The sequence below is a fragment of the Natator depressus genome, chromosome 3, assembly GCF_965152275.1.
Source record: "Natator depressus isolate rNatDep1 chromosome 3, rNatDep2.hap1, whole genome shotgun sequence".
NCBI classification, from domain to species: domain Eukaryota; kingdom Metazoa; phylum Chordata; order Testudines; family Cheloniidae; genus Natator; species Natator depressus.
In genome coordinates this window covers 103396848-103423309 of record NC_134236.1, presented here as the reverse complement: position 1 = coordinate 103423309, position 26462 = coordinate 103396848, and the positions used below count along the sequence as shown (strand labels likewise).

General features: G+C 44.0%; 1 protein-coding gene across 1 annotated transcript; it reads left to right on the top strand.

Annotated features, from left to right (window-relative positions):
- The first annotated feature begins 3775 nt into the window (after positions 1-3775).
- Positions 3776-21050, top strand: ALDH8A1 (aldehyde dehydrogenase 8 family member A1). The gene is made up of 7 exons (XM_074946958.1): positions 3776-4011; positions 11568-11715; positions 12573-12728; positions 14456-14605; positions 17099-17355; positions 18184-18345; positions 19910-21050. The coding sequence occupies exons 1-7, from the start codon at positions 3874-3876 to the stop codon at positions 20360-20362; spliced, it is 1464 nt and encodes a 487-aa protein (XP_074803059.1). The 5' UTR covers positions 3776-3873; the 3' UTR covers positions 20363-21050.
- The last annotated feature ends 5412 nt before the right edge of the window (positions 21051-26462 follow it).

Below are 26462 nucleotides of genomic sequence, written 5' to 3'. Positions count from 1 at the left end.
AACCCGTGCTAAATTCCATTACACTGAGTATAATTTTGCAGGACAAAACATTTCTATGTAAACATTATAAAATAAAACTAGAAACTGCATACTTAGCATGTGAGAGTATGTCTTCACTGCAGAGTTAGCCCAGGCTCTTATTTGCGCATTGCACCAACACCCCTCCCATCATCAGAAAAACCCACTGATCTAATTTTAGTGATGCTTTCAACACGAGATTCCTTTCCCGCGGTACAGGCTATAGCCTGAATGCTGTTTTCACTTGGGCTGGTAACCTGCTTATTTTGCAGTGAGGATGCATGCTAAACCACTCAAGTGCTGGTAGTTCTTCAGTGCCTTCCCACAATTCCCCCTGTGTGCCCTGAAGGACAGGCAAGTTCTTCCACTATTCACTGGAACTCAGCGTGACTCAGCTTGCTGGATATGACCCCAGAAGTCCTAGCAAGTGCAGGACACAGTAACTTGGGTAGCACTTTGCAATGCGACTGTTCCCATCCATGCTATTCTGATCTGGGTGCCCAGACATGAATGCAATGACCTGGATTAACTCTGTGATGAAGACATACCCTGAGATGTGAAGAACACTGAAGACTGGGCTCATAATTCTATTCAAGTGGTTGCCCAAAAACATTCCCATAGTCATCTACCTATGCTCATCTATCCTTACTCTTCTCATACTGGTGAAAGTTACTTTGACTACAATCAAATGCATAGATCCCAGTTCTGCAAATACTTACACAAGTGCTTAACTTTACACATGTGAATTATCCCATTGACTTCAGTGGGAGTACTTATGTGTGTCAACTTAAGCATGTGCTAAGTATTTGCAGAATTGAGGCCTAAAGATGTGTCTTCACTGCACGTTTAACATGGGTAATTGACACCTCTGTGAGCTTAGGCCAGGTATGAATCACTGTTCTTGCACTCAGCCGTGTGTGTCTTGGGAGCTTATCCCATGGTTCTTTGTGGTGAGAAACACTGAGATTGTTTCACAGTCAGTTGCATCAGTTGTGGGAGAAGTTGTCTGTCCTTCAGGGGGAACTGTGAGAAGGCCACAGTAGTGCTATCAGCACTTAAATTATTTTGCCTGCATCCTCAGTGTGAAGTGGGCAGGTTTCGGCCCCAGGTAAACCAAAGCTGGGTTCTAACCAGAGGCCATGTTGATCTCAGGTTACGTGAATTTCTGGGCCTGTTACCCTCAAAACTGAACACTCGTCTTGTGAATTATACCATTATACCAGTACCATTAGTTACGGCTTCCAGTAGATCTTTAACAATGCATGTCCTTAAAGTTGCACTTAAACCATTATGGCAGCAGACCTGAGGCTGACAAGATTCCATAGCTTTCATACTCCCAAACACTTGCATTGAGCCACCTCAGTAGACTTACTTAAAACCAAGGTAACACCGTTTATAGATGTGAAATCCCAGGAGAGCTGAAGTGCTGGGAGTGGAAGAAAAGTATCCCCAAACTGAAAATTTTAGTCTAGTTCCTGACTCTTGTGCATGAGGAACCATATACATCAGAGCCTCTTTTCTTCTTAAAAATGCAAATTGACCCAAGTGTTACACCTGGTTAGTACAAGGGACAGAAATAAATAAATGGTGGAAAAGATGAAGGAAAGACATGCTACAACTTCGAGATCAGTGATTTTTTTAATTTTAAAAGTACAGGTTCCACCACATTATTATTATTATTTCTCAGGCACAGCATGTCCTAGAGTTCTGTATGTTTTGGGTTAGAACAGTGGTTTTCAAACTTTTTGAGCTGAGGACCTCCCTGCCGCTCCCTTTGAGTTACAATTTTTGGTTGCATTCCCCCAACCCAGACAAAAATAGATACAATACCTGCTCCTCCCTCTTTGGGTTTTCAGGGTGGGGGAAGGCAGGTATGACGGTCTCTGGGGGCGGAGCCAGTGCTGGGTGCAGAGGCTGCTGGGAGCAGAAATCAGTGTGGACACGGTGGCCGTTGACACTCACTGGCTTGGGTGGCTCGCTGAGGTGAGTCAGGAGGTGGAGGTGGTGCTCCTTTTCTGAGCCCCACCATGTGGGGCAGTCGGTTGCTGCTCTCCCACAAATGTTCCTCTGTGCCCCCTTCCCCAGTTTGAAAACCTCTGCGTTAGAAGATGATGGTAAAATGTTTCCAGTGGAACTTGAGTCAAATATGTGGAATCTCTGGGTGAATTTCTAGCCTAACTTTAATAGGGCCAAGATTTTACCCCCATCTTTTCCCTGTCTACTATTGAAGATGGACTTGCAAAGCCCTAGCGTAGTACCTAAAATGTGAGTCATGGCTCTCTGAGGGCAATGCGCAAGTGTTGCTTGTGTGTTGTCTGTTTCCCAGTTCTTAAACGAAAAATAGAATTCAGGAGGATTTCCCAGACCTCTTTAGCTGGTAGCCTTAGGCTCTCCAGATTAATCTCCTTACAGAAGTATCTAACAATACTCTGTCTTAGGGATGTAGTTACAGAAAAATTCTAGGGATGAGCAATACCTCTCACATTGTTTACAAAAGTCTCTTTGCAAAATGTAAAGTCCTTGTTGGATGGCTGCATGGGTATCCCCTATTAGTAATTTCATAAAACGCATAGTATTTTGTGTGATTGGTGCATTACAAAGGTGAAAAAAATTGTTCCTCCTAAAAGTACTTTTATTACATTTAATGTGCTCTTTTTCCTTGTTCCCCAGTCCCCATTTTACCCCGGATCAGTGCTAAGTGGAGAACCCAGAAGTCCTGAGTACTGCATGAACTTTACCAACTAATTCCACTTGATCTTCTCCCCTGCCCCCCCACCCCAAATCCCCATGAACACACCTTTTACTATTACAATACAAATGAACAAGCAAGCTAATCTGAAAATAAATCATATGTATTTGCGTTATACAAGTGAGATGGTAGCCACACAAAGCCTGACTAACTATTGTGCTGTTTGTGTATATGCAACTTGTGCGGAGCTGCAGTCCATCTTTCCAACCAGGGGCTGAGGTGTGGGGGTTTCATTGCATTGTACCACTTGTGCAATGTGCATGGTCCCAACAATGAAGTTCCTGTGGCACCTCCCCATTATGCTATCCGGTAAGGCTTGAGATTCAATGCCCAGTGGGTACAGCAGAACTGCTGTATGGCTGGTTTTGCCTGCAGCCCTTCTGGTTTCAAAACACACGAAAAGGCCATTGCACTGGCTTTTGACACCAGTCTGCATGCCGTCTGGGTACTTATCTGACCCTGTTGTTGTAGCACTGTTCATTGAGTTTGAAGTTGGGGTTGTTGAGGAATACATTTTGAATACAGCAATATGATGATGTATATACTTTGATGACAGGGGATTTACTTATTGAAACAATCTGCACAGTTTGAGAAAAGTCTCGGCAGACATTAATATTTATGTCTGCTTCTGTTTCTCAGGCAAGTAAAACAAAACTGCTTAAGTAAACAACAGAAGAAACTTCCTGATGGGAAGGTGTTTTATACTGTGGAATTGTTACGCAAGGGACGTTTAGACTGAAAAAGAAGCTAGAAAATGTACTGGAGGGGAGCAATTTGCTCCCCCCCCCGCCCCGCTGTTTGTCCTGCTCTGTTCTAGTTTGGGGCTCTACATCTTTTTTGTCCTGCCATCAAGATTTTTGCTGATCCTGCCACCCTTCTTAAACAACACAGAATATTCTTGGTGAATGGTAGGAAAAGCAACCCCTTTCCTGCTCATTTGTTTCTGCTGGCACACAAGGGGTTATTTGTCGGGTTTCTCTCACTCACACTGGAGAGGGAGAGCGAGAAAGAAGGGGTGGAGCTCAGGCTTGTAGTGTAACTAGATATGAGACCAGCAGTATAAACTGACAGCTGAAAGAAATCACAGATGAAGCCAGCTGTTGACAATGGCTGGCCCAAAGACTCTCCTAGTGTTGGAGAACTTCATAAATGGTAAATTTGTCCCTTGTTCCTCCTACATAGACTCCTATGATCCATCCACGGGAGATGTGTATTGCAGAGTACCAGACAGCGGAAAAGAAGAGGTGAGTACAGCAGTTTCACTAACAGAAGGCAAAATAAAAATGGGAGCATAAATAACATCAGTGCAGCTGTTTGTGGGGTGGAAGGTGGAGAAATCAGGAAGAGGAATGTTCTAGTGATTGATTGTTTATCTTTAAATGAATAAGTTCTTAACATTACTACAAAGCCAGGTAACATTGCTCCAGGAACAAATCCTTTTTGACACACTGTTCACTATTAAAAGCTATGGATCTGGTCCTCATCTAGTGTCAATCAGTGCAGCTTTCAATTACTTCACTGGAGGTTCGTCAATTACACCAGCAGAGGATGGAGTCCTCCGTCTTGCAGAATGCAAGTTGAAGGCAATGGTCACATCAGCAGTTTGCAGATGATAACACCAGAGTCAGGAAAAAAGGAGCTGTTCATCTCGACTCCATGAACAGCCCTGGAGACACTGTATCCAAATGAGTATCTTCTTCCTTAATATCTTTAATTTCTACTACTCGTTCAAAGGACTTTGCACACCAGGGCTCTTTCCATGAAACAGGATCAAAATCTCTCAGCCTTCCTGAGGTTTGATCTCTGCAGGTGGAGTTTGAGCATTTAGAACATTGATATTGCAGGTGAAAGGGTAACAAATCGTTTTAGTGCAGCTGCATGAATGTGATTTCTGTACACTGCAGTAGCCTGCTCTAATCAATGAGAGCAGAAAAGCAATATTCCTTTTCGGCCCTGCAATTAATCTTTGCTGCATGTTTTTTGCCACATCATTTGCAACAAGACACATATTCTGGAAACTGCCATTTAGTTTATGGCGAAGTACTGCTTATAAGCAACGAAGTTAGAGGTGTGTACAATGTAGTGTGCTGGGTTCAGCGAGGGGACAGATGAACGGAAAGGAGTTATATTACACTCCAAGGGCTTTCAAAATGTTGACTAATAAGTGCTCAATATTGTTTCATTTTCAGAATAAGTGGTCTTATTAAAAGACCTGTTACTGTACATGAATACCTCTTTCACATATGTATCAATCGTGTTGATCTCATTTTCCTTTTTCAGCAGAAACCTTTAGCACCATAATTTTGGTTGGGTAAATATTTGCAAGGTGCTGATAACTAATAGTTAAAGTGTAACCAGGCTGCCTTTGCTAGAATATGCTTAATGTAAAATCATGTCAGTACAAAACCTCTTTGTGCTTGAAGAATTGTTTCTTTCATGCATAAACGCTACGTGGGTCCCCATTCTGTTTATTCACATAAGTAGATGCACAAATAATTATAACAGTAACAGGGAGATTTGTGAGCATGCCAGAAGGACTGAACAAAAATAGGTTATGGGGCATCATAGCAGGCTAAATTCTAGATATCTAAGTGTAAGGTAATGCATATTTGAAGGAACACTAGCTTCTCATTCAGTTTTCGGAGTCAACTGCAGCATGCGCCTTAGGAACTACACTTAGGCACCAATCAACTTAGTGAAGTTTTCTGCTTAGGCCTGTGGGCTGCTGAACACAAGTGGGGAGGCTCTACAAAGCTGGGAGTTAGGGGAGGATCTAGAGTCCTCCAGTGGAAAATATTGAAATACCAAAAAAAGAACAGGAGTACTTGTGGCACCTTAGAGACTAACAAATGTATTAGAGCATAAGCTTTTGTGGGCTACATCCCACTTCATCGGATGCATAGAATGGAACATATAGTAAGAAGATAAACACACACACACACACACACACACACACACACACACACACGAGAACGTGAAAAGGTAGAAGTAGCCATACCAACTGTTAGAGGCTAATTAATTAAGATGAGCTATAATCAGCAGGAGAAAAAAACTTTTGTAGTGATAATCAAGATGACCCATTTAGACAGTTCACAAGAAGGTGTGAGGATACTTAACATGGGGAAATAGATTCAGTATGTGTAATGACCCAGCCACTCCCAGTCTCTATTCAAATCCAGGTTAATGGTATCTAGTTTGCATATTAATTCAAGCTCAGCAGTTTCTAACTGGAGTCTGTTTTTGAAGCTTTTCTGTTGCAAAATTGCCACCCTTAAGTCTGTTACTGAGTGACCAGAGAGGTTGAAGTGTTCTCCTACCGGTTTTTGAATGTTATGATTCCTGATGTCAGATTTGTGTCCATTTATTCTTTTGCATAGAGACTGTCCGGTTTGGCCAATGTACATGGCAGAGGGGCATTGCTGGCACATGATGACATATATCACATTGGTAGATGTGCAGGTGAACGAACCCCTGATAGTGTGGCTAATGTGATTAGATTCTATGATGGTGTCACTTGAATAAATATGTGGACATAGTTGGCATCGGGCTTTGTTGCAAGGATAGGTTCCTGGGTTAGTGTTTTTGTTGTGTGGTGTGTGGTTGCTGGAGAGTATTTGCTTCAGGTTGGGGAGCTGTCTGTAAGCGAGGACTGGTCTGTCTCCCAAGATCTGTGAGGGTGATGGGTCGTCCTTCAGGATAGGTTGTAGATCCTTGATGATGCGTTGGAGAGGTTTTAGTTGGGGGCTGAAGGTGATGGCTAGTGGTGTTCTGTTGTTTTCTTTGTTGGGCCTGTCCTGTAGTAGGTGACTTCTGGGTACTCTTCTGGCTCTGTCAATCTGTTTTTTCACTTCAGCAGGTGGGTTTGTAGTTTTAAGAATGCTTGATGGAGATCTTTTAGGTGTTTGTCTCTGCCTGAGGGATTGGAGCAAATGTGGTTGTATCTTAGAGCTTGGCTGTAGACAATGGATCGTGTGGTGTGTCCTGGGTGGAAGCTGGAGGCATGTAGGTAAGTATAGCCGTCAGTAGGTTTCCAGTATTGGGTGGTGGTTATGTGACCATTGCTTATTAGCACAGTAATCTAAAATACCAGGTGCAGTTGCCTGCATTTTAGGAGAGATATTAAGACATTTAAAATGAAAATAAGCACCTGCTGTATTAGAATTCAGTACTGGGTCAGTGGCCACGTGAGTAGGGCTATTCACATGCATAAGGGTTTGCAGGATTGGGCTCATATAAACATTCAAACAGCCAACATCAAACTTAACCCTACTAAGTAGGTTAGTCCCCCTCATTCACATACAGGAACACTGGTTCCCATGGACAACGAGGTCTGGCAAAACCCCTTTATCCTAAGGGGTCTTGTCCTCCTACAATTCCTGATGGAGAGAAACAAATTTACTTTACTGTGTGTACTTTGGCTAACATTTTAACACCCAGCTTTTTTTAAATTGTGCTTTCTCTCCAGTTTTTAGTCTGTTATTTCTCCTTTCTTATATGGAGGAGGGCAGGGGAAATTATGTATGACAATAAACATGGGTTTATAATTACATTTTAATTACACACATTGTCTGTCTTGGCTCATTTGGTTTTCTTTCCCCTTCTCTCTCTGATTCTTTTCCTCAGTCAACTTCAGTCTATTTTCTCTATAACTCTTTGCACCTTCCCTCTCACTGTATTTCTACCTCCGTATCTCCTCTTCCTTTTCCTCCTCTTCCTTTTCGTTTTCTCCTTAGATTAATTCCCTTCCATTTCCTTCTCCCCCATCTCTCCTCCTTGCCCCCACGTTTTTTTTTCTTTCCCTCAGGCTGTCTTCCCCTCTTGGCCTGGGAGAATCCCTCTGTAGTGCTCGCACCCCATGCCTATAAAAATCACCAAAATGTTCAGGAAGAGGGGAATCTCTGGATACTACATGGGGCAATTATTTCTGGATCAGGCAGCTTCTTCCTCTGATGAGCTACTGCACTGAGGCATACAGCATGGTGTGGAAGTGGCAGTGGAAAGAGGAAAGGGAGAAGCAGCCACAGCAGCAGGATGGCACCTAGTGGCGGAAGGGTGGACGAGCAGGGTATTTTAAAAAAGGAGTCGGGGGTGGGTCAATGTGGTCAAATGAATAGGGAGTCCGGAGCCCCGTGTTCTGTTCCTGGCTTAGCCAGTGACCTGCTGTGTGACCTTGTGCAGGACACTTCACTTCTCTGTGCCCCTATTTCTCCCAGCCTTTGTCTCATCTCTTTAAATGGTAAACTCATCACCTCACCATAATGTGTGAAAAGGAAAGGTATGTTATAGGGGACTTCAGTTGGAGTGATGAGTGCTGGATCCAGTCAGCAGCTATGCAAGCAGTATTAAAACACCATTAGAGTTCATAGATGATAATTTCCTAACATAAACTGTATTGCACCCAACCCAAGGCAATTCTATTTTTGACCTCCTCATGACAGATAAATATAAATTAATTATAGGTCTGGAAGTTAGTGGTTACCTTAAGACCAGTGATACTGACCTGATTATATTCAGTATGGGCAAAGAGAGGGCAGTCCCAACCTGTGTCTGGCGTGCACATGTCTTTAAAAAGGGCTAATTTCCTAAAGCTGAGGGAAATTGTTTGGGAAGAAAAATATAGACAGGAAAATGTGACTGAAAATTGAGAGCTCTTTAAGAATGGTTTTTTAGATGGCCAAAAGTCATGAATCCCCAATCAAGAAACAAAGCCCATTCTAGTTCAGTGGCAAAGTGAAGGCAGTAATTAGAATTTAAAAATACCCTATAGGAAATGGATAAAAAGAGAAACTGATAGCAGTCGATATAAATTAGAAGCTATGAAATGTAAAAAATAGAAAGGGGAAGCTAAAGACACCAGGGAAAATTCCATGGGTGGCAGAGCTAAGGACAATAGGAATTTTTTTTATATACTAGGGACAAAAGAAATCCTATAGAAGGTATACACTCATTACTGTATGGAGATGGTGAAATTGTTAATGATTCATAAATATAGTATTTTTTGTATTTGGAAAGAAGCAGGATATCATGTACTTATATCCTGAGGATGATGAAGTACTTTCTATTCCATTAGTAACAAAGGAGGATGTTAAAAACATCTGTTAGGGATAAACATTTTTAAATCAGCAGATCTGGATTAATTGCCCCCAAAAGGGCTAAAAGAATTGGCTGAATAGATCTCTGGCCCGCTGATTTTCATTTTTATTATACCTTGGAATACTGGAGAACTTCGTGAAGACTGGAAGAGTACTAATGTGCTAATATTCAAAAAGGGGAAGCAGGATAACCCAGTAACTATAGCCTGATATAAATCCTAGGCAAAATAATGGAAAAGCTGATGTGGGAAACAGTTGATAAAGAATTAAAGGATAGGTATATAATTGATGCCATTTAACATGGTTTTATGGAAAATAGGTCCTGACAAGCAAACCTGATTTCATTCTTTCATGAGATTACAAGTTTGGTTAATAATGGTAAGTGTGTAAATGTAAAAGACTTTTGTAAGGCATTTGATGTAATAGCGTTTGACATTCTGCTTAAAAAATTAGCACTATACAATATCAATAAGCAAACATTAAATAGACTACAAACTGGCTAACTAACAGATATCAAAAAGGTAGTCATCAATGGGGAATCGTTCAACTGGGGGTGTTTCGAATGGAGTTCTGCAGGGATCAGTAATAGGCCTGATGCGATTCAAAATTTTCAACAATGATCTGGAAGTAAATATAAAATCACTGCTGATAAAATTTGTGGGTGACACAAAGATTAGCAGAGTCAGGACGGGGCAGTAGTACAGAGCTATCTGGATTGCTGGCGAAGCTGGCCCTATTCCAACAAAATGTTTCAGTACAGCCAAATGAAGGTAATATCTCTAGAGGTAAGGAATGAAGGCCCACGCAATGTGGGGCTCTATCCTGGAAAGCAATGACTCTGAAGAGAATCTCAGAAGCATAGACGACAAGTAACTGAATGTGAGCTTCCAGTGTGATGATGTGGCAAAAAAAGGGCTTCATAGAGTCCTAGATTCCAAGGTTAGAAGGGACCATTGTGATCATCTAGTCTGCTCTCCTGTACCACACTGAACTTCCCCAAAATAGTTTCTAGAGCAGATCTTTTAGATAAATATCCAAATCTTGATTTAAAAGTTGTCATTGATGGAGAATCCACCACAACCCTTGGTACATTGTTCCAATGGATAATCACTGTCCCTGTTAAAGATTTATGCCTATTTCCAGCCTGAAAACTGGGCTTGTCCAGGATTTGAACACAAGACTGCTTATATCCTAAGTGAGAATCCTACCTCTAGACCAACAAGCTATCCAAAGCTTGGGTGATCCTTGGATATATAAGTAGAGAAGTAGCATGCAGGCGTAGGGAGGTGATTTCACCTCTATAACTGGCGTTGGTGATACTGATTCAGGAATCCAGTTCTGGTGTCCACATTTTTAAAAGGATGTTGAATAAATGGAGTGGGTATAAAAAAAAAAAAGAGCCACAAAAAAGGATTTAAGGGCTGGAGAAAATACCTTACAGTGAGACACTGAAGAAGCTCAGTCTGTTTAGCTTACCAAAAAAAAAGATGGTGAGGTGACCAGTTTACAGTGTGTAAGTACCTACATGGGAAGAAAATACAAGGTATTAAAGGGCTGTCAATCTAGCGGAGAAAGGTATAACAAGACCAACGGCTGGAAGCTGAAGCCCGATTAATTCAAATTAGAAATAAAAATTTGTGTCTTGACCGTGAAGGTGATTTACTGTTGGAACAAACTACCAACTACATCTCTTGATGTCTTCAGAACAAAACTGGATGCTTTTCTAGAAGAGACGCTTTAGCCAAACAGGGCTCAATATGGGGGTAACTGGGTGAAATTTAATAGCTTGTGATACACAGGAGATCAGACTAGATGATGTAATGGTTCTGTTTTACCTTCCTCCTGAGGGTTGGCAGAGGTCAGAGAAGGTAATGCGGGAGGCACTGCCTCAAATGAGGAGCCTGCATCTGCAAAATATACTGCAGTGTTCCTAGAAGGGACTGAGATAGGCCATATATGAGACTGCATCTGGGATGCTGTTTATTGTCCTGGGCACCTCACACTAGTAAGAATGAAAAACCCCAGAGCTTTGGAAGGGAGATAAATTCTCTTGTTTTGGGGCATAAATGAAGTTCCAAATGATAGGATTAGCATGAAACTTTTCCTTTGGGCAGGTTATTCCATAGCTGTATTGCTTGCACTTTCCTCTGAAGCATCTTATCTTGGCTACTGCTGGAGACAGGAGGGTGGAGTAGATGGTCTACAGGTCTAATCTGATATGGCAACGCCCATGTTCCTAGAGAGACACCAGGAAACTGGAAGGAATTTCTAGAAGTGCCACTGCAATGATTAACCAGATGAGAGGGACTGACCTACAGGAAAGATTTTAAAGAACGAAATATGTTTCATTTGTTTAAATGACTGGGACAAAAGGAAAAGAGAAGTAACTATCTCAAAAAAATGGAAGGCTGTAACCATCAAGAAGTGATAAAAAAGGAATATAACTAGAAGAAAGAAGAGAGTTAAATTTTAGGCAGAGTATCAAGAAGAATGCCCTCTTAATAATGTTGGTTAGATTGTGGGTTGTCTCTTGAGAAGATTGAGGGATGGCAACTGGACACACCGCCTGAGACTATAAGGTAAGGAAGGAACAGTCTTCTGCAAGGACAAGATGACTCAAAAGATCTTTAGTCTCAATGGCTCTATGGATTTTGTTTTCCCCCCATGAAGCACTCTTGAAGTTTGCCATCTCTGCTTTATTCTTTCAGGTAGAAGCTGCAGTCACAGCTGCCAGAGATGCCTTTCTAGGCTGGTCCTCCAAAAGCCCTCAGGAAAGATCTCAGATAATGAACAAGTTAGCAGACCTGATCGAGCATGACCTGGAGGCATTTGCACAAGCAGAATCAAAAGATCAAGGTAAAGGAAGAATTCATCCATCTCTTCGTCTGTTCCCCAAAGAGGTTATAGAGAAGGAGGGTCTTGTTAAATATCAGGACTGAGTCACAATGGCCAGGTCCTATTCTTGACTCTAATGCAGGCTGTCTGTGTGATTGGTTCAGTTCGAGTCAAATTTTTAAAGTTGCCACAAATTTTGTGTGACAAACTAGACGGTCCTTGGGTTTGATTTTCAGAGGTGCTATGTTTCTAATCTTGGACACTCAGTACTAGATGCTGGTTTTGAAAATGTGGGCCTCTTAACTCCTCCATGCCTCTGTTTTCTTCACTACAAAATATGGATGGCAGTACCTGCGGCACAGAGGGGCTGAGGCTAAATTTAATCACTATTCATAAAGCACTTTGAGGTCCTCAGGCAGAGGATGCTCCCGAAGAGCGAAGCATTGCCAGTCCTATGGATGTACTATAAAATCATCTATCTAATCTATAGTGGTAGTGGTGCCTAGAGGCTCCCAGACAAGAATCCAGGGCCTCATTGTGCCAGGCACAATGTGCACACAGATGACAAAAACAGCCCCCAAAGAGCTTATCCTCTAAATGGTTGTTTACACTATAATTTGTACTTACGCTATTCACGATGCTTTCCAAGCATCTAATTACTTCACCATTTATCATCACCAACAAAGTTCTTCCCTAGGTAGTGGGTAGGAATCCTAGTTCAGGGCTCTTCATTTGGAAGCTCTTCAGGGCAGATGCTTGTCTTCCTGTGTGTACAGCAGTATGCAAACTTATGGCATTATATAAATATGTTAGTTTTTCCCTTGGGATAAAGTGCTTGATAATGACACAATGGCATGCTTGCTACTTTTCTCTTTCAGGAAAAACAATTACATTTGCTAGAACAGTGGACATCCCACGGGCAGCATACAATTTCCGGTTCTTTGCATCTTCTATCCTTCACCATACCACAGAATGCACTCAGATGGACCACATGGACTGTATTCATTACACAGTGAGAACTCCAGTAGGCATTGGTGGGTATTCTCAAAGGACAAATGCTGAAAAGCTTGGCAGGATGTCTACCAAGAGAGGGAAAAAGTAAGAAAAACGGGGGCCTTGAGCTCTGCTGCTTATTTTTTTAACTTCAGGCAGCATTCACAAGCGCAGAGGGAGAAAGGATTATCATAAAGTTAATGTTTACTGCTTCTAGATCCCATGTTAAGCTTGGACACTCCACTGTGAACTCTGGCACCCGCATGCCGCAAAATCAGTGAACAATTACAACATTTATCCTATTACAATATTTATCGCGCTATTCCAACATTTATCCTAAAAAGTTCCCTCTTCCCACAGTAGGACACTTCCCATCCTCAAAATCTTCTCTGTATTTGTATTTATCATATGTCTGGAAGTATGTTCATGTGGTATATAGACACATACTGTCTGGATGGGTGGGATTTTCAAAAACACTTAGAATTGACTTAATTCTGCTCTTGTTGATACGAATTGGCAAAGCTCACAATGACTTCAGTGGGAGCAGAGCTATGTCAATGGTGAGCATTTTTTAATGCTTGCATATTTATATCTGTTATTTTTGGAAAGCTAGCTACAAGATGGCACTGTCACGTCAGAGAAAGTCTGAATACATATATTGTTTTAGAGCTACGTGAATAATGGTGCAAATATTTTATATCAGTTTGATTATTTAATACATTGTTTAATGAATTGGACCTGTTTAGTTCTCTTCTCATGAGCAATTGAAAATCTGAGTCTTACTGACCAAAAATGCTCACAGACATCAAATTTTAAATTCGTTACACATGCTTTTGTTGGAACTCTGTTCACTCTCTTTCAATCTAACATAAGAACGTCCATACGGGGTCAGACCAAAGATCCATCTAGCCCAGTATCCTGTCTTCCGACAGTGGCCAATGCCAGGTGCCCCAGAGAGAATGAACAGAACAGGTTATCATCAAGTGATCCATCCCCTGTTGCCCATTCCCAGCATCTGGCAAACAGAGGCTAGGGACACCATCCCTGCCCATCCTGGCTAATAGCCATTGATGGACCTATCTAGCAACAAGGAGTATCACATAACCAATCACAACTAAGCATCACAGCTTGGGTTTCAAATATTTGTGATAAATACACAAAGTAAAAATATTCATGAAGATAGTAATTGAATAAATTTAAATAGCACAGCAATTTGAGGAAGGCAGTCTGTTCATTATTATCCTGGACTAAATTCATCAGGTAAATTATTCATTGTGCCTGATGCACTCAGCTCTAATATTTGACAAGAGCCAGAAGTGGCAATCTATGCGTATTTGTTAAAACAAAACAAAAATTTTCGATTTGCACATCATTGAATTGTGAATTCTGAACACCTGGACCTGACTGTAGAGCATGACAAAGCTCCTACTGCAATATCTCTCTGCTACACTGGGACAAAAGTACAGCAAAAATCAGTTGTTCAGTTGAGGCGGTCAAATATATTTGCACTGGAAATGTTTGGCATAGTTTAGACGGGTTATTCAGAAGGTGTTGGCCATTAGAAATGGCCCTTATTGTAGGATTCACTGTACCATTAAGAATAAGGTACGGGTGTAAAAGCTATAGCAGAATTTCCTTCATTGTCCTGCCATACTGAAGCTTTGGCTTCCATCTGGGTAGGAGGTGCCAAGCCTGGGCATCAAATTCAAATCTCCTGTCCCAATACATTTGGCCTCTTGATTTTGTCCTTTTCTTTTTTCCTTTGTAGCTGGTTTAATAAGTCCTTGGAATTTGCCACTTTACTTGCTGACCTGGAAAATAGCCCCAGCCATTGCATCTGGAAACACTGTCATCGCCAAGCCCAGTGAGATGACATCTGTCACTGCTTGGATGATGTGCAAACTTCTGGGTAAAGCAGGTAATTTGGAAACGCCTTCGGCACAGGGACCCCTACTGTCTGTTGCCTCCTTTGTTGCAGAAGTTGGAAGGTGCACAGTGAATGAGGCTGAGGATTGCAGGAGGAGAAAGGATGGTCACCAGGTTAAGGGAGCTGAATTCTGCCCTGGAGAACTGATTTCTATCCCTGCCTCTCTCCCATACCTTCCCTCCCCCTGCCACCATCTCCTCATCGCCATATATTCCCTTCACCTCACCTCTGCATTCCATTAGGCTGTTTCTCCCTCCACAGTACTTAAGTGCCAGCAGGGGGAATGTGGAGAGCACAGGGAAAAGTCTGTCTGTTCTCAGTTCCTGTGCCTGGTGCCACATTGGTCCCCAGTAGCTGGGAGCAGCAATTGCAGAGAAAGTACTGCTCATCCCTTCATCCCCAGGTTGAAGCATGCTCAGTACAGATGGAAGCTTCAGAAAATAGAGCTGCCAACCTCTAAGGCTGTGTCTTCACGAAGAAAAACTGGCTACTTTCAGTTAACTAACACAAGGTAAAATTCTAGTGAAGACAAGGCACTTAGTGGTCCTCACACAAATTAGCAGGTCAAGTTAACCCGTAGGTCTACCCCATAGTCTTCAGTTCAACCTGCTAACTTGTGTGAAAGCTGCAAACACTCTTCTCTTCACTGATTTTAGTTCATGTTAGCCAGCTCGAGTTAAGAATACACTTTTTTTTCCTAGTAAAGATTCGCAGTTAACAAGCCTCCACTGACCATGTACAGTCTGTGATTTTTCAGTGTCTTATAACTTGTCCTGATGGGCGCAGTTTTTCACAGCACCAGCAAAAGGCCCATTTCTGACATCAAAGGGACGTCTCTGCCAAACGTCAAGTCCCTCTCCTCAAGTATGTAGTCACTAGAACTTCCAGAGTAAATGGTTGCAGGAATATCTTTAACCTGGGCAAAACAATGAGTTTTTTCTTAAATTAATTATCAGAAATGGCTGAACTGTTGAACTGTTTGCTGAAACTTTAAAAGAAAGAACAGGAAAAAAAAGAAAGAAAAGTGTATCAGCCTAAAGCAGACACCCAACATGGAAAATTTCAGACCTAATGGTGAAAGTTTGGCGTAAGTTATATCCAGTGATGAGCTGCCAAAATCTTAACAACAGGTTCCCTCGTCACCCCACGAGGGGGTCGTTGCCCACCCCCACCCCCCGGGACTCCTGCCCCATCCAACCCCCCACATTCCTTGATGCCTCCCCCAGGACTCCTGCCCCATCCACCCCTGTCCCCTGACTGCCCCCAGAACCGGGCAGGAGGGTCTCGTGGGCCACTGTAATGGGTGCCCACCCCAAAGAGCCAGAGGTACCTGCCGGGGGGTGAGGTGGGGAGTCCCTGGGGCAGCTCCCAGGAAGCATCCGGCAGATCCCTCTGGCTCCTAGGGGCGGGGGAGCGTAGCTGAGGGGGGAGCAGGGGGAGCAGCCGCTCCCCCACTGATCAGATCAAAAAGGGCACCTTAGGTGCCGACTCCGTGGGTGCTCTGGGGCTGGAGCACCCACTGGCAGCTCCCTACCCCGCACCTGGACTCAGATCACCTCACCTCCACTCCGCCTCTTCCACTGAACGCACCGCCCCGCTCTACTTCTCCGCTCCCTCCCCTGGCTTCCCGCGAATCGGCTGTTCGGCGGGAAGCTGGGGAGGGTTGAGAAGCAGGCGGCGGCTTCACACTCAGGCCGAGGGTGGCGGAGGTGAGCTGGGGTGGGGAGCGATTCCCCTGCGCCCCTCCCCCACCCCGGTTACCTGCTGCGGCACGGGAGGCCCTCCTCGCGCCCACCACTGCCAGCTCACCTCCACCTCCCTGGGCCTGAGTGGGAAGCTGCAGCCTGCTTCTCAGCCTGCCCCAGCTTCCCGCGCGAACAGCTGATTCACGGGAAGCCTGGGGGGGGGGGCGGGGGGGCGCGTTCAGGGGAGGAGGCGGAGGTGGAGCAGAGGTGAGCTGGGGGTGGGGCGGGAAGCTGCCGGTGGGTGCTCTGCACCCTCCAAATTTTCCCCTTGGGTGCTCCAGGACTGGAGCACCCATGGAGTCAGCGCCTAAGGCGCCACTTTTGGCCAGTTAAATTTAGAAGCCCGTTTAGAACCGGTTATCCCTCGTGGAACAACCGGTTCTAAAAGGGCTTCTAAATTTAACAACCGGCTCTAGCGAACTGGTGCGAACCAGCTCCAGCTCACCACTGGTTATAGCCCACTGAAAACTGGGCCTTATAATGGGAGGTGTCAGGCAACCTTAACTATTGGCAGGGCTACCAGGTCCCCCTGTAGTAATACAAGAACAGCGATTAAAACCCAATAGTTCAGTGTTTTATCTAGTTATTTCTCCTGTTTTGCTCAACCACTCTTAAAGTCAAGGGCATCCTCGTTAATGTAGCGGTATGGGTAGTTTGCTGGCTTCCGAGGGGAGTGCAAAATTAACCTAGCCACCCCAAAGTAAAGGACATGAGTGTTTTGTGTGTTTGTTCCCATGAGGAATTCCTCCGGGGGTGGTGAACATTGTGTTTGGAACTGGCCCCAAAGCTGGGGAGGCTATTGTCTCCCATCCTGACGTGCCACTGATCTCCTTCACTGGAAGCACGCTCACGGCCCAGCACATCAGGGAGAGGAGTGCCCCACACTGCAAAAAGCTCTCTCTGGAACTGGGAGGCAAGAACCCTGCAATCATCCTTGAGGATGCTAATCTGGACCAGTGCATCCCTACCACTGTGAGATCCAGCTTTGCAAATCAGGTAAAGGGAGATGCTCCTCTCTTAACCTTGTTACATATTAAGTGTGTAAACAGCAATGTGTGCATGTGCATGCCTTTCTCCTTGTCTGACTCTTAAATAGTCAAAGGTATTTTGTTAAGATTCCATATCATTAGCAGGATGTAGGTAGAAACTTATGAAGTTGATGTTTTCTTGATCCTAGCAGCAGAGAAACAATGATAGTAAATAATTTGATCTTATAGGAAATGAGTTACTTATCCCCCTAGAAAGTAGGTAAGTTATTTATCTAGAAGGGAACAACTGAGAGGTCAGGTGGCTTCCCCAGAATCAAATGAGTCTATACAACAGATAGGTATAAACCCCTAGGAGTTCCAGTTACCTGATTCAACTACTAGATGCTCCCATTCTTTGTCAACATCTTCAGCAATGATCAGCAAGCCTATGAAAATTATTTCAGTGGGTACGAAGATAACTTGGCAAGTCAGGAAAAGAAAAAAAGCATTTCCAGGATGTCAGGGTAATGATCATTCAGACATGGAAAGTAATGTTTCTGTGAGAAGTGATGGGGAAGATAAATAACCAAGACTTAATAATAAACTCAACAGTCAAGATGTCTACATCCCTTATTGAGTGACCGTGTGATTTTTTTATTGTCCCCGTGTCTTCTTTCTCCCCTCCAGTCTGTTTAGGACTCTCAATTTTGAGTGTCTTTAAATTTAGTTTGTGCTCTTTGTGGGGTAGGGACTATCTTTACGTGTTTTGTGAGGGGCCTAGCACATTTCTGGGCACTCAGAAGTAACAATATTGCAATAATTGACAGTATCTTTGTTTCTCTCTCATGTTTGATAGGGTGAAATCTGTCTTTGCACCAGCAGGATCTTTGTTCAGAGGAGCATTTATAATGAGTTTTTGAAGAGGTTTGTAGAAGAAGCCAGAAAGTGGAAGGTTGGGAGCCCCTCAGATCCCACAGCCAGTATCGGGGCACTGATAAGTAAAGAGCATTTAGAAAAGGTAACTGCAGAGGAAATCCTGTGTGAACTATAGTCACATTTTAGAGCTCCAGAAAAGATGACTTGTACATGACTGTGGTGAGGACAATGTCATCTTCTGTGTTAGTACCATGCCAGTCACACTGTAATTTCCCCATAAATGATCATTAAAAAGTGTCTGATGATTAAGGTGTCTGCTGTGTATGGGCTAGGTTCACATTAGTGCCCCAGAAAAAATGAAGTCTGTGGACAAATAGTTTTAAACTAAGCGATCAAGCTATTATTGTGAAAGTACTTAAATGAATCTTACAGTGCCAAATTAGGCAACATTTTCATTGACTTAAGTGTTGGGCCCATAGCGGTGACCTATTTGCCTCATAAAACAAGTTGCATTTAGATTGCAGTATATCCGATTTATAATGCAACTACTGAGGAATGCAAAAGCACACTTTCTCTGGGATACTGAGTGGCTTTGGGGGAATTGGTAATGGTATATACATGGAGACTTGTAGTCCACAAATTCCAGGAATTCTGCTTCGGCCATGAGTGGCTGACAGTGACAGTAGTTACCCTCTGGTGGCTGCTGGTGGTTGATGTGAAATGAGTATAATGGTCTCAGCCAGTGTTCTGGAGATCAGGTGTCCATATCATAAAACCCACTGATGCAAATAGCATGAGCTGGTAACATGCTGACAATCTTGCACAGAAGAGAAGGTTCAAATAGGGAGAGAGACTGATCTCTTCCTTTGGGCCCTAGTGCTGGGCCCTCCAGGTCAGTGATGACACATATTGGTGGATTACCCTACACTGTTGCTGCCTCTGCTGTACCTGTTCTTTGGCTACATGGAGGACTTAAGTCTCAGGGAGTCTCTCTGGGCACCTTTCAGGGCTTCTTTCACACGGAGCATTTAAAAGAAAGGAGTGGAAAAAACCCGGTGATTTATCTGTGGAATTCCTAGAGTGGGAGAAAGCACCCAGTAGTTTCAAAGCTGTAGATGTAATAAGATCAATAGCACGACCTGTATGCTCAAGATAGCATATGATAGCAGCAACCACATAAATTGTTGTAATGGTTTATTGACCGTGTTTTCTGTTGTGCTCATCACTGTAGCGTCTGAGTGCCATGACAACATGTAGTGAGCTTCCTTGTATGGTAGGAAAATGTAATCGCTCCCATGTGACACCTGGGGAAACTGAGGCAAAGAGAGGTGTGGTGTGTTGCCCATGGTCATAGATGAAGTCTGACACATAAGGGATAGGAGCCAGGTCTTCTGTGCTTTAATAATGTGACTATTGTTTCACCCCTTCCAAATGTATTTAGAGGAAGGAACAAATTAATGTTTTGGCTAGAAGATTAATGAGAGAAAGGGAACAGTTTACTTACAGGGGAAAATGCTCTGACTTCTTTTTACATATATTTGGCTGCAAAACCTAGGGAATGAGACCCTGTCAATGGCAGGGGGAAAATGCCAACATGGATCAGTGGGAAATGCTCCTAGGTTCCCTGTTGATTTATCCGTGTTGAAAATGTGAACTTTACAGCATTTTCAGTCTCCCACATTAACTTTTTGCCCTCCCCCACCCAGGTAAAGAATTATGTGAAGAAGGCTCGAGCTGAAGGAGCTAGAATTCTCTGTGGAGAAGGAGTGGATTCTTTAGCTCTTCCAACTGGAAATCAGAATGGCTATTTCATGCTGCCTACAGTCATTGCTGAAGTCAAGGATGAATCCTGCTGCATGCAAGAAGAGATCTTTGGTCCCGTGACATGTGTGGTACCGTTTGATACGGAAGAGGAAGTGATTAAAAGAGCCAATGGTGTCAAATATGGCCTGGCAGCCACGATATGGTCAAGCAATGTGGGGCGTGTTCATCGTGTGGCAAAGAGACTGCAAGCTGGCCTGGTGTGGACCAACTGCTGGCTAGTCAGGGAACTGAACTTGCCATTTGGTGGAATGAAAGCATCAGGGATAGGCAGGGAGGGAGCAAAGGAGTCGTACGAGTTTTTCACTGAGGTCAAAACCATTACAATAAAACACTGAAATTTGTCCATTAAGTATTTTATGGCAAAATAAACAACCGACATTTGTGCTTACAAGCCTCTCTGGGATATGCCAAGACATCATGGCCTGCTTATAGTTAATTTTTATAGAAATCCATTAGTTTATAAATACCAGCTAAAGCTAAAGATGCACAACTGGCAGCAGAGAAAGTAGATTCTGTATCATATCCAAGCCACAAACCTGATTCGCAGGGCTCAAGGAGATCCTGAGGATTCCAAAGTTAATTCACCATTTCTTTCTTAAGCTGTTCCAATAAAAGGTATTAACTCACACATCTTCTCTCTCTCATATCTTGGGATGGCCGCAACAACACTGCGAATACATGTCCCCCAGTAAGGCCAATTAGAGACAGGGTGATAAATAATGATGGTTGTGGTCAACAAATCACCTTGAGTGACAAAGACACAAGCAAGTGATGATGTTATGTTCTAATAGGAATAAACATATTTCCTCTCTAAATGGGTAATTCCCATGAACAATATGGTTTGCACTTTGATTGCATTATCAAACTAGTACTAATGAAATTTCACACTAAAATCCCCAAGGCAGTGCTGCTAATCTGTTTAGTTGTGCTAAACTCTAGAGCAGTGGTGGGTAAACTTTTTGGCCCGCCACATCGGGGTTGCGAAACTGTATGGAGGGCCAGGTAGGGAAGGCTGTGCCTCCCCAAACAGCCTGGCTCCCGCCCCCTCCCACTTCCTGCCCCCGGACTGCCCCCCTCAGAACCCCCGACCCATCCAACCCCCCTGCTCCTTGTCCCCTGACCACCCCCTCCAGGGACCCCCCCGTCCCTAACCGCCTCCCCCAGGACCCCACCTGCTATCCAACTCCCCTGATCCTGTCCCCCCCCGATCCCTATCCACATCCCCGCCCCCTGACAGACCCCCCAGGACTCCCATGCCTATGCAGCTGACCTGTTCCCAGTCCCCTGACCGCCACCCCCCGAACCTCCACCCCATCCAACTGCCTTGCTCCCTTACCATGCCACTCAGAGCAGCAGGAGATCGCACCCCTACCACCCGGCTGGAGCCTGTCGCGCTGCGCAGCAGGAGTGGCGGGCCTGAGCACTGGCGGCGCGGTGATCTGAGGCTGCGGGGGGGGGGGGGCAGCAGAGGAGGGGCCGGGGGCCATAGTTTGCCCACCTCTGCTCTAGACCCAGGATATTCCTGTAAGGCACAAATAAAGCAAACATATTTTCATCATAACTCTTTTTTAAGGTATGTAGCTGTATTGTCGTCCTTCTAAAATGGTTATTTTGATGTTATAACCTTTCATCATGTAGATTGATCCTATGCTGGTATTTTTCACATTCCTAAAAGTAATTTGGCTGGCAGAACTAGTCACAGATATACCCATTGATAAAGGCTGGAAGTGACGCCTTTTAGCAGGACTGTTTGAAATATTTGTTACAAAATAAAAAAAATCAACAACTTAAAATTATCCAATATTTCATTTTCAGGCTTCTGTCAAAATAGCCCACCTTGCAAAACTTTCCTATTGGTGAAAATGGAGTTGAAGTTGGGCACAATTTCTCTCCTACCCCAAGTAAATGCCAGTGGACATATCAGAGCAGTTTTTTGTGGTGTATTCTTCACGTTTTGAGCTGGATTTTATCACTCGGTTGAAGTTGCATGGTGGTCTTTCAGGTTCCAGGGCCATTTTGACTAATTTTCTCATGAATTAGTCTCAGGACTAATTTTTTTATGGGGGAAGAAGGAGATATTCCCCCTAGACACATACAGGTGTTGAGTAACCAGAGACTGACCATATGGGGGAGTAGCAAATTATTGCTCCTTTGCCCAGAACAGAGAAAACACAAGGGAAAGGATTCAGGGTTGACTGGGAGAATGATCTTTTTTCAGGGCCTGTTGGGAAGAGGGATAAGGAGTTGGGATGGCAGGCCAAGGTGTACCTGGTAGCAGTAACTCAGGTAATGTTTGGAGAACCGTTCAGACTTGAATACTAATTCATAATTTACCTCTTGAGGTTCCCACGTGAGTAGTTTGATATTTTTGCCATTGTGTTACAGCTGGATTACTTTGCACACTCTGAAATGTATGGTTTCTAAGGAGGCTTTTACTGCATGTAGCTTGGCTATGCTAATGCTGGGATTTGCATCCTTTTTCTATTAAAATTCAAAGGGTCCAAAGGCTGCTCTAAATTGCCCCAGTCCCTGTGTATGCCTCCTTCAGAGATGGAGACACCGGGTATAATCGGCTACTTCATGGTCCCTTTGTATTTCTTTCATGGTGGCACAGGGCCAAAGTTAGCATGGGCCAAAGATCTGGCCCGTCTCAGGTTGAAAAGCCTTTCGTTCCTATGGTCTGCTTTGTCTGCTGTGTTTGCAGTTTGTGACCATATGGTGGCAGCAGAGTACTTGGTTAATTTGTTTTCCTTTCTGTTGCTGACCTTGCTACCAGAAAAATTAACAATTAAAAGGGGTCTGCTGGTAGTATACTGAACTCTTTTGAGGAACCAAATACTCCAAGGCTGTGAAACCACTTAATTTGAGAGCAGATGCCCTCAGTAGTGGGGCCTGGCACATCACACAGAAGGCTAGTTTGAAGTATCACCTCAGTCTTGCATGGGTGTAGCTTAGGTGAGCTGCTTTTCCTCCAGGTGTGGATTTTGGCTGAGCATTGAGCAAGCTGGGGAATAATGCTGTTTACGTGTGATGTAAAGGAATTATCTGAGTTTTATCTGTGTGCTGCTTGTCCTTCAGCCCACAATGTCTTACCAGCTCCAGGCACAAATACTGAGTGGAGAAAGGTCGACTGAGCCTTGCAGCAATCTTCAGATGAGGACTATGTGGGTGGGGCAGCACTTGTCCAAAGTGACCCTCTGGGTTCACTCTGAGAGAGAGAGAACTTGAGCTAGTTCAGAACTTCTTCATTCACTCCTGCAGCTTCTTGAAGACAGGAGGAAATAGGTAATCAACGGTGTCAAATGCCATGGGGAGGTTAAGGAGGTCCAGCAGGCTGAGTGTATATGATATTTCCCTTGTCTCTGGGCAGGAGGAGATCACACACCAGAACAATGAATACTGTCTTTGGTCCACATTTTCCATAAGCTCTAGCTTTCTTCCTTTTCACTTTGTTTTTTGTTTTGTTTTTTTAGTTGCAGATCTGATTAAACAAATGGAGGTCTCCACAGGCAGAGGGCTGGGACAGGGCGCTTTGGTGATAATGTGTGTGTAGCTCAGTGGTCCCCAAACTTTTCACAGTCCCTCTCCCCCGCCCCCATAGCCGTGGAGCCGGGGCCAGGAGCAGGGCCGCAGCTCCTGGTAGGGAGTGGGGGGCACAGACAGGGGTAAGGGGGCCGAGGCTGGGGCTGGGGTTGCAGCTGGGGGAGGTCTGGGCCTGCGAACGGAGCCAAGGCAGGGAGCAAAGCCATTGCTGGGGGCTGAGGCTGCGGGGGGAGGGGAGCAGCAACTGGGAATTGTGGTAGAGCGGAGGGCACAGAGTGGGACTGGGTCATGCTCCCTCCCCGCCCCCCCTGGGGGCTGACCTGGCCCCACTGTGGCCCCCCCAATGTTCCTCTGCACCACCCTACGGGGACGTTTCCCGTAGTTTGGGGTGCTGTAGCTGTAGTCAGGAAGTAGTTTTAGTATTCACTTATTCTTTTACTCCTTGCCCTCTTGGATGAGTAGAGTTTCCTATGTGTGTGTTTTGGAATTCAGCAGGGTCCAGGACTTGTTAGCTGGACCACGGTGATTGGTTTCTTTTTGCCTTGTGATGAGGAGAATTCTTGTGTCTCTACTGTCCACCTCCAGCCTCAGATGGCAGTTAGCAATATGGGCAGCTGTGTGCGGGTCTGGTGATCACCTATAAAGTGGAGAGTTCAGACAAGGGGCTGGCCTGCTGTAACCAAGTGCTATTTACATGGAGAATGAAGTCTCCCAAGTTACTAAATCGTGTGAACTTCATTTCCATGTCGAACAGATCTTTCACAGTTCCTCTGGGCCGAGTTCAGGGTCTAGAAATTTATAGAAAAGAACAATGCATGGATGAATCTTGCCTCTGAATTCAGATTATGTGGATGCTCTCAAACGATTTTCTTCGGGGTGAGCTTTTCCTTTGTTTGAGCCTGCCAGAGAATAGAATGGCTACTCTGTCTCCAGATTTTCCTCCCTGGGTTGAGCTGTGGTTAATAAAATATCCTAACACCAGGCCTGAAGCATCATTCTGCCAGGTTTCTGGTATGCTGTCAGGGTTGGGTAACTTTGAGTTTTCCAACCCTGTGGGGAAGTTTTATTACAAGCTGCCCTGACTGGCAAGAGAAATCATGTGAATGTTATGAGGATTTGTTTAATTACTTTTATGTAAGCCCTGAAGAGTTTGTCCATCTGTTCATCCTTACAGATGGCATAAGTATAGTTCTATGTAACACCCAGAGATTATCTCACTGGGGTGAGATGATTCCTACACATAGATGTGGAGCTGTGTATGCACCATACTGTACAATGGTTAATTAGGGCTTTTTTGTTCTTCATCAGGGCTTTTCTTAACATGTTTAGATCTGTAGCCACTTGAACGTGCTGTGTTAGTGGTCATATGGTGCTTGAAAAAACAGGATTGCTTGTATATACTGTTGGCAGGAGTGTGAAGGGAAACAGAGTGTATATAAATATCAAATTGTGTTACATCCCTGCCCCTACAGTCTTCTCAGCTTTGACAAAGGCCAGTCCTTTTGCTTGTCTCCTAATTATGGAAATGGGATACAACCCCTTCCCATAACAGACATTTCCCGTCTAATGGTAGGTACTGGAATACAATGACAGGGGTATGGAGTCAGAATTAAGGTTGTTTGTGGAACCTTAACTGTGGATTTCTAGGCTTTCAATGCCAGGCTTTAAAATTCATCTGCATGCAGAGCTAAGCCCCACACCTGTGAAGTCAAGGCCTAAAACTTTCTTCTTCCAGTACAGAAGTATACAGCTGGAGTCCTGAGGGACTAAGATGACCTTATACCTGCCACAGGACTGGCCTCCAGAGACATACGAATTAGTTTGTACTAGACATGGGTGAGTGTTTGCTGAAAACCTACCAAGGCTATAGTAGTTAGAGTTTCAACTGTCCACAGTCCTTGCCTTTGAGATCGTCATTCACTTGGTACACAACTAAGCATTTGAAAGGGTTTGCTGGGCTACCGGATTCATGGTGTTATCCTGTAGGGGGATTGGCTGCATTTCCTTAAAAATACTCTTAGGCAATTGTTCTAACTGAAGAAAAATGCAACAAATTTGGAGCCAGTTTCTAACCCCTTCACTCATGCTCATTGAGAATTTCAGTGAGACCACTTGTGGAGTAAGGTCAGACTCAGTATAAGTAAGAGTATCAGAATCTGTTCAAGGATGTTTCTAAGCCAAGCCTCTTTTGAAAATATCAAATCAAAGACTTTTAACTCCTCTCCTCCCTTCCACCCTCCACCCCCACCCCTGTCATGTCACCAGATGCCTTGTGCAGTTGGCCTCCCACTTTTGCAAAACATTATTTTCTGGCTAGAGACAACCCATGAAAAATGTCAAGTAGATAAGATCAGTTCTAAGAAGTTGATACTAAGTACTTGATAATGAGCTTTTTAATGGAATGATCTTTAACTCTGCAGTTGCTACCATAATAGAAATGTATTGGAGTTGGTGTTTTTGTTAAAAAAATCTTCCCGTCTCCCCTGCCCCCCCCCCCTTAGTTGTTCCAGGTTTGGAAGTGTAACATTTTAAAATCTCCAATGATACGTTTCCTTACAACCTTTCCAAAAATATCGATGTTTTCTACTACTTGGGAGAACTGCCACAGAAGATCCTAGGGTATATTTGAGCACCGGAGATGCCATCTAACTTTCATGTTGTCCTCTATCCTGCCACCCCGAATGTCTGTTACCCGGACAAAGGAAATTGATATTCCCTTTGTCCGGGTAACGGAAATTAGATTTCATCACCTTCTTTAGATGTGCCCCAAATCTTTTCCACCAGTTGCTGAGGTGTCTCCTTTACAGAAAATATCTCGGGATGAGTCCAAGCACCCAAGAAGCAGGATTTCAGAGTTCAGTGAAAGGTAAGGCAAGAAAGTGTGGTCCAGAG

What these genes read in the sequence shown, in the direction of transcription:
- ALDH8A1 (XM_074946958.1), top strand. Translation starts at nt 3,874, where the DNA reads ATGGCTGGCCCAAAGACTCTCCTAGTGTTGGAGAACTTCATAAATGGT. An exon ending in AGCAGAATCAAAAGATCAAG is followed by an intron (nt 11,716 to 12,572) that starts GTAAAGGAAGAA and finishes TTTCTCTTTCAG; the next exon opens with GAAAAACAATTACATTTGCT. An exon ending in GATCCAGCTTTGCAAATCAG is followed by an intron (nt 17,356 to 18,183) that starts GTAAAGGGAGAT and finishes CATGTTTGATAG; the next exon opens with GGTGAAATCTGTCTTTGCAC.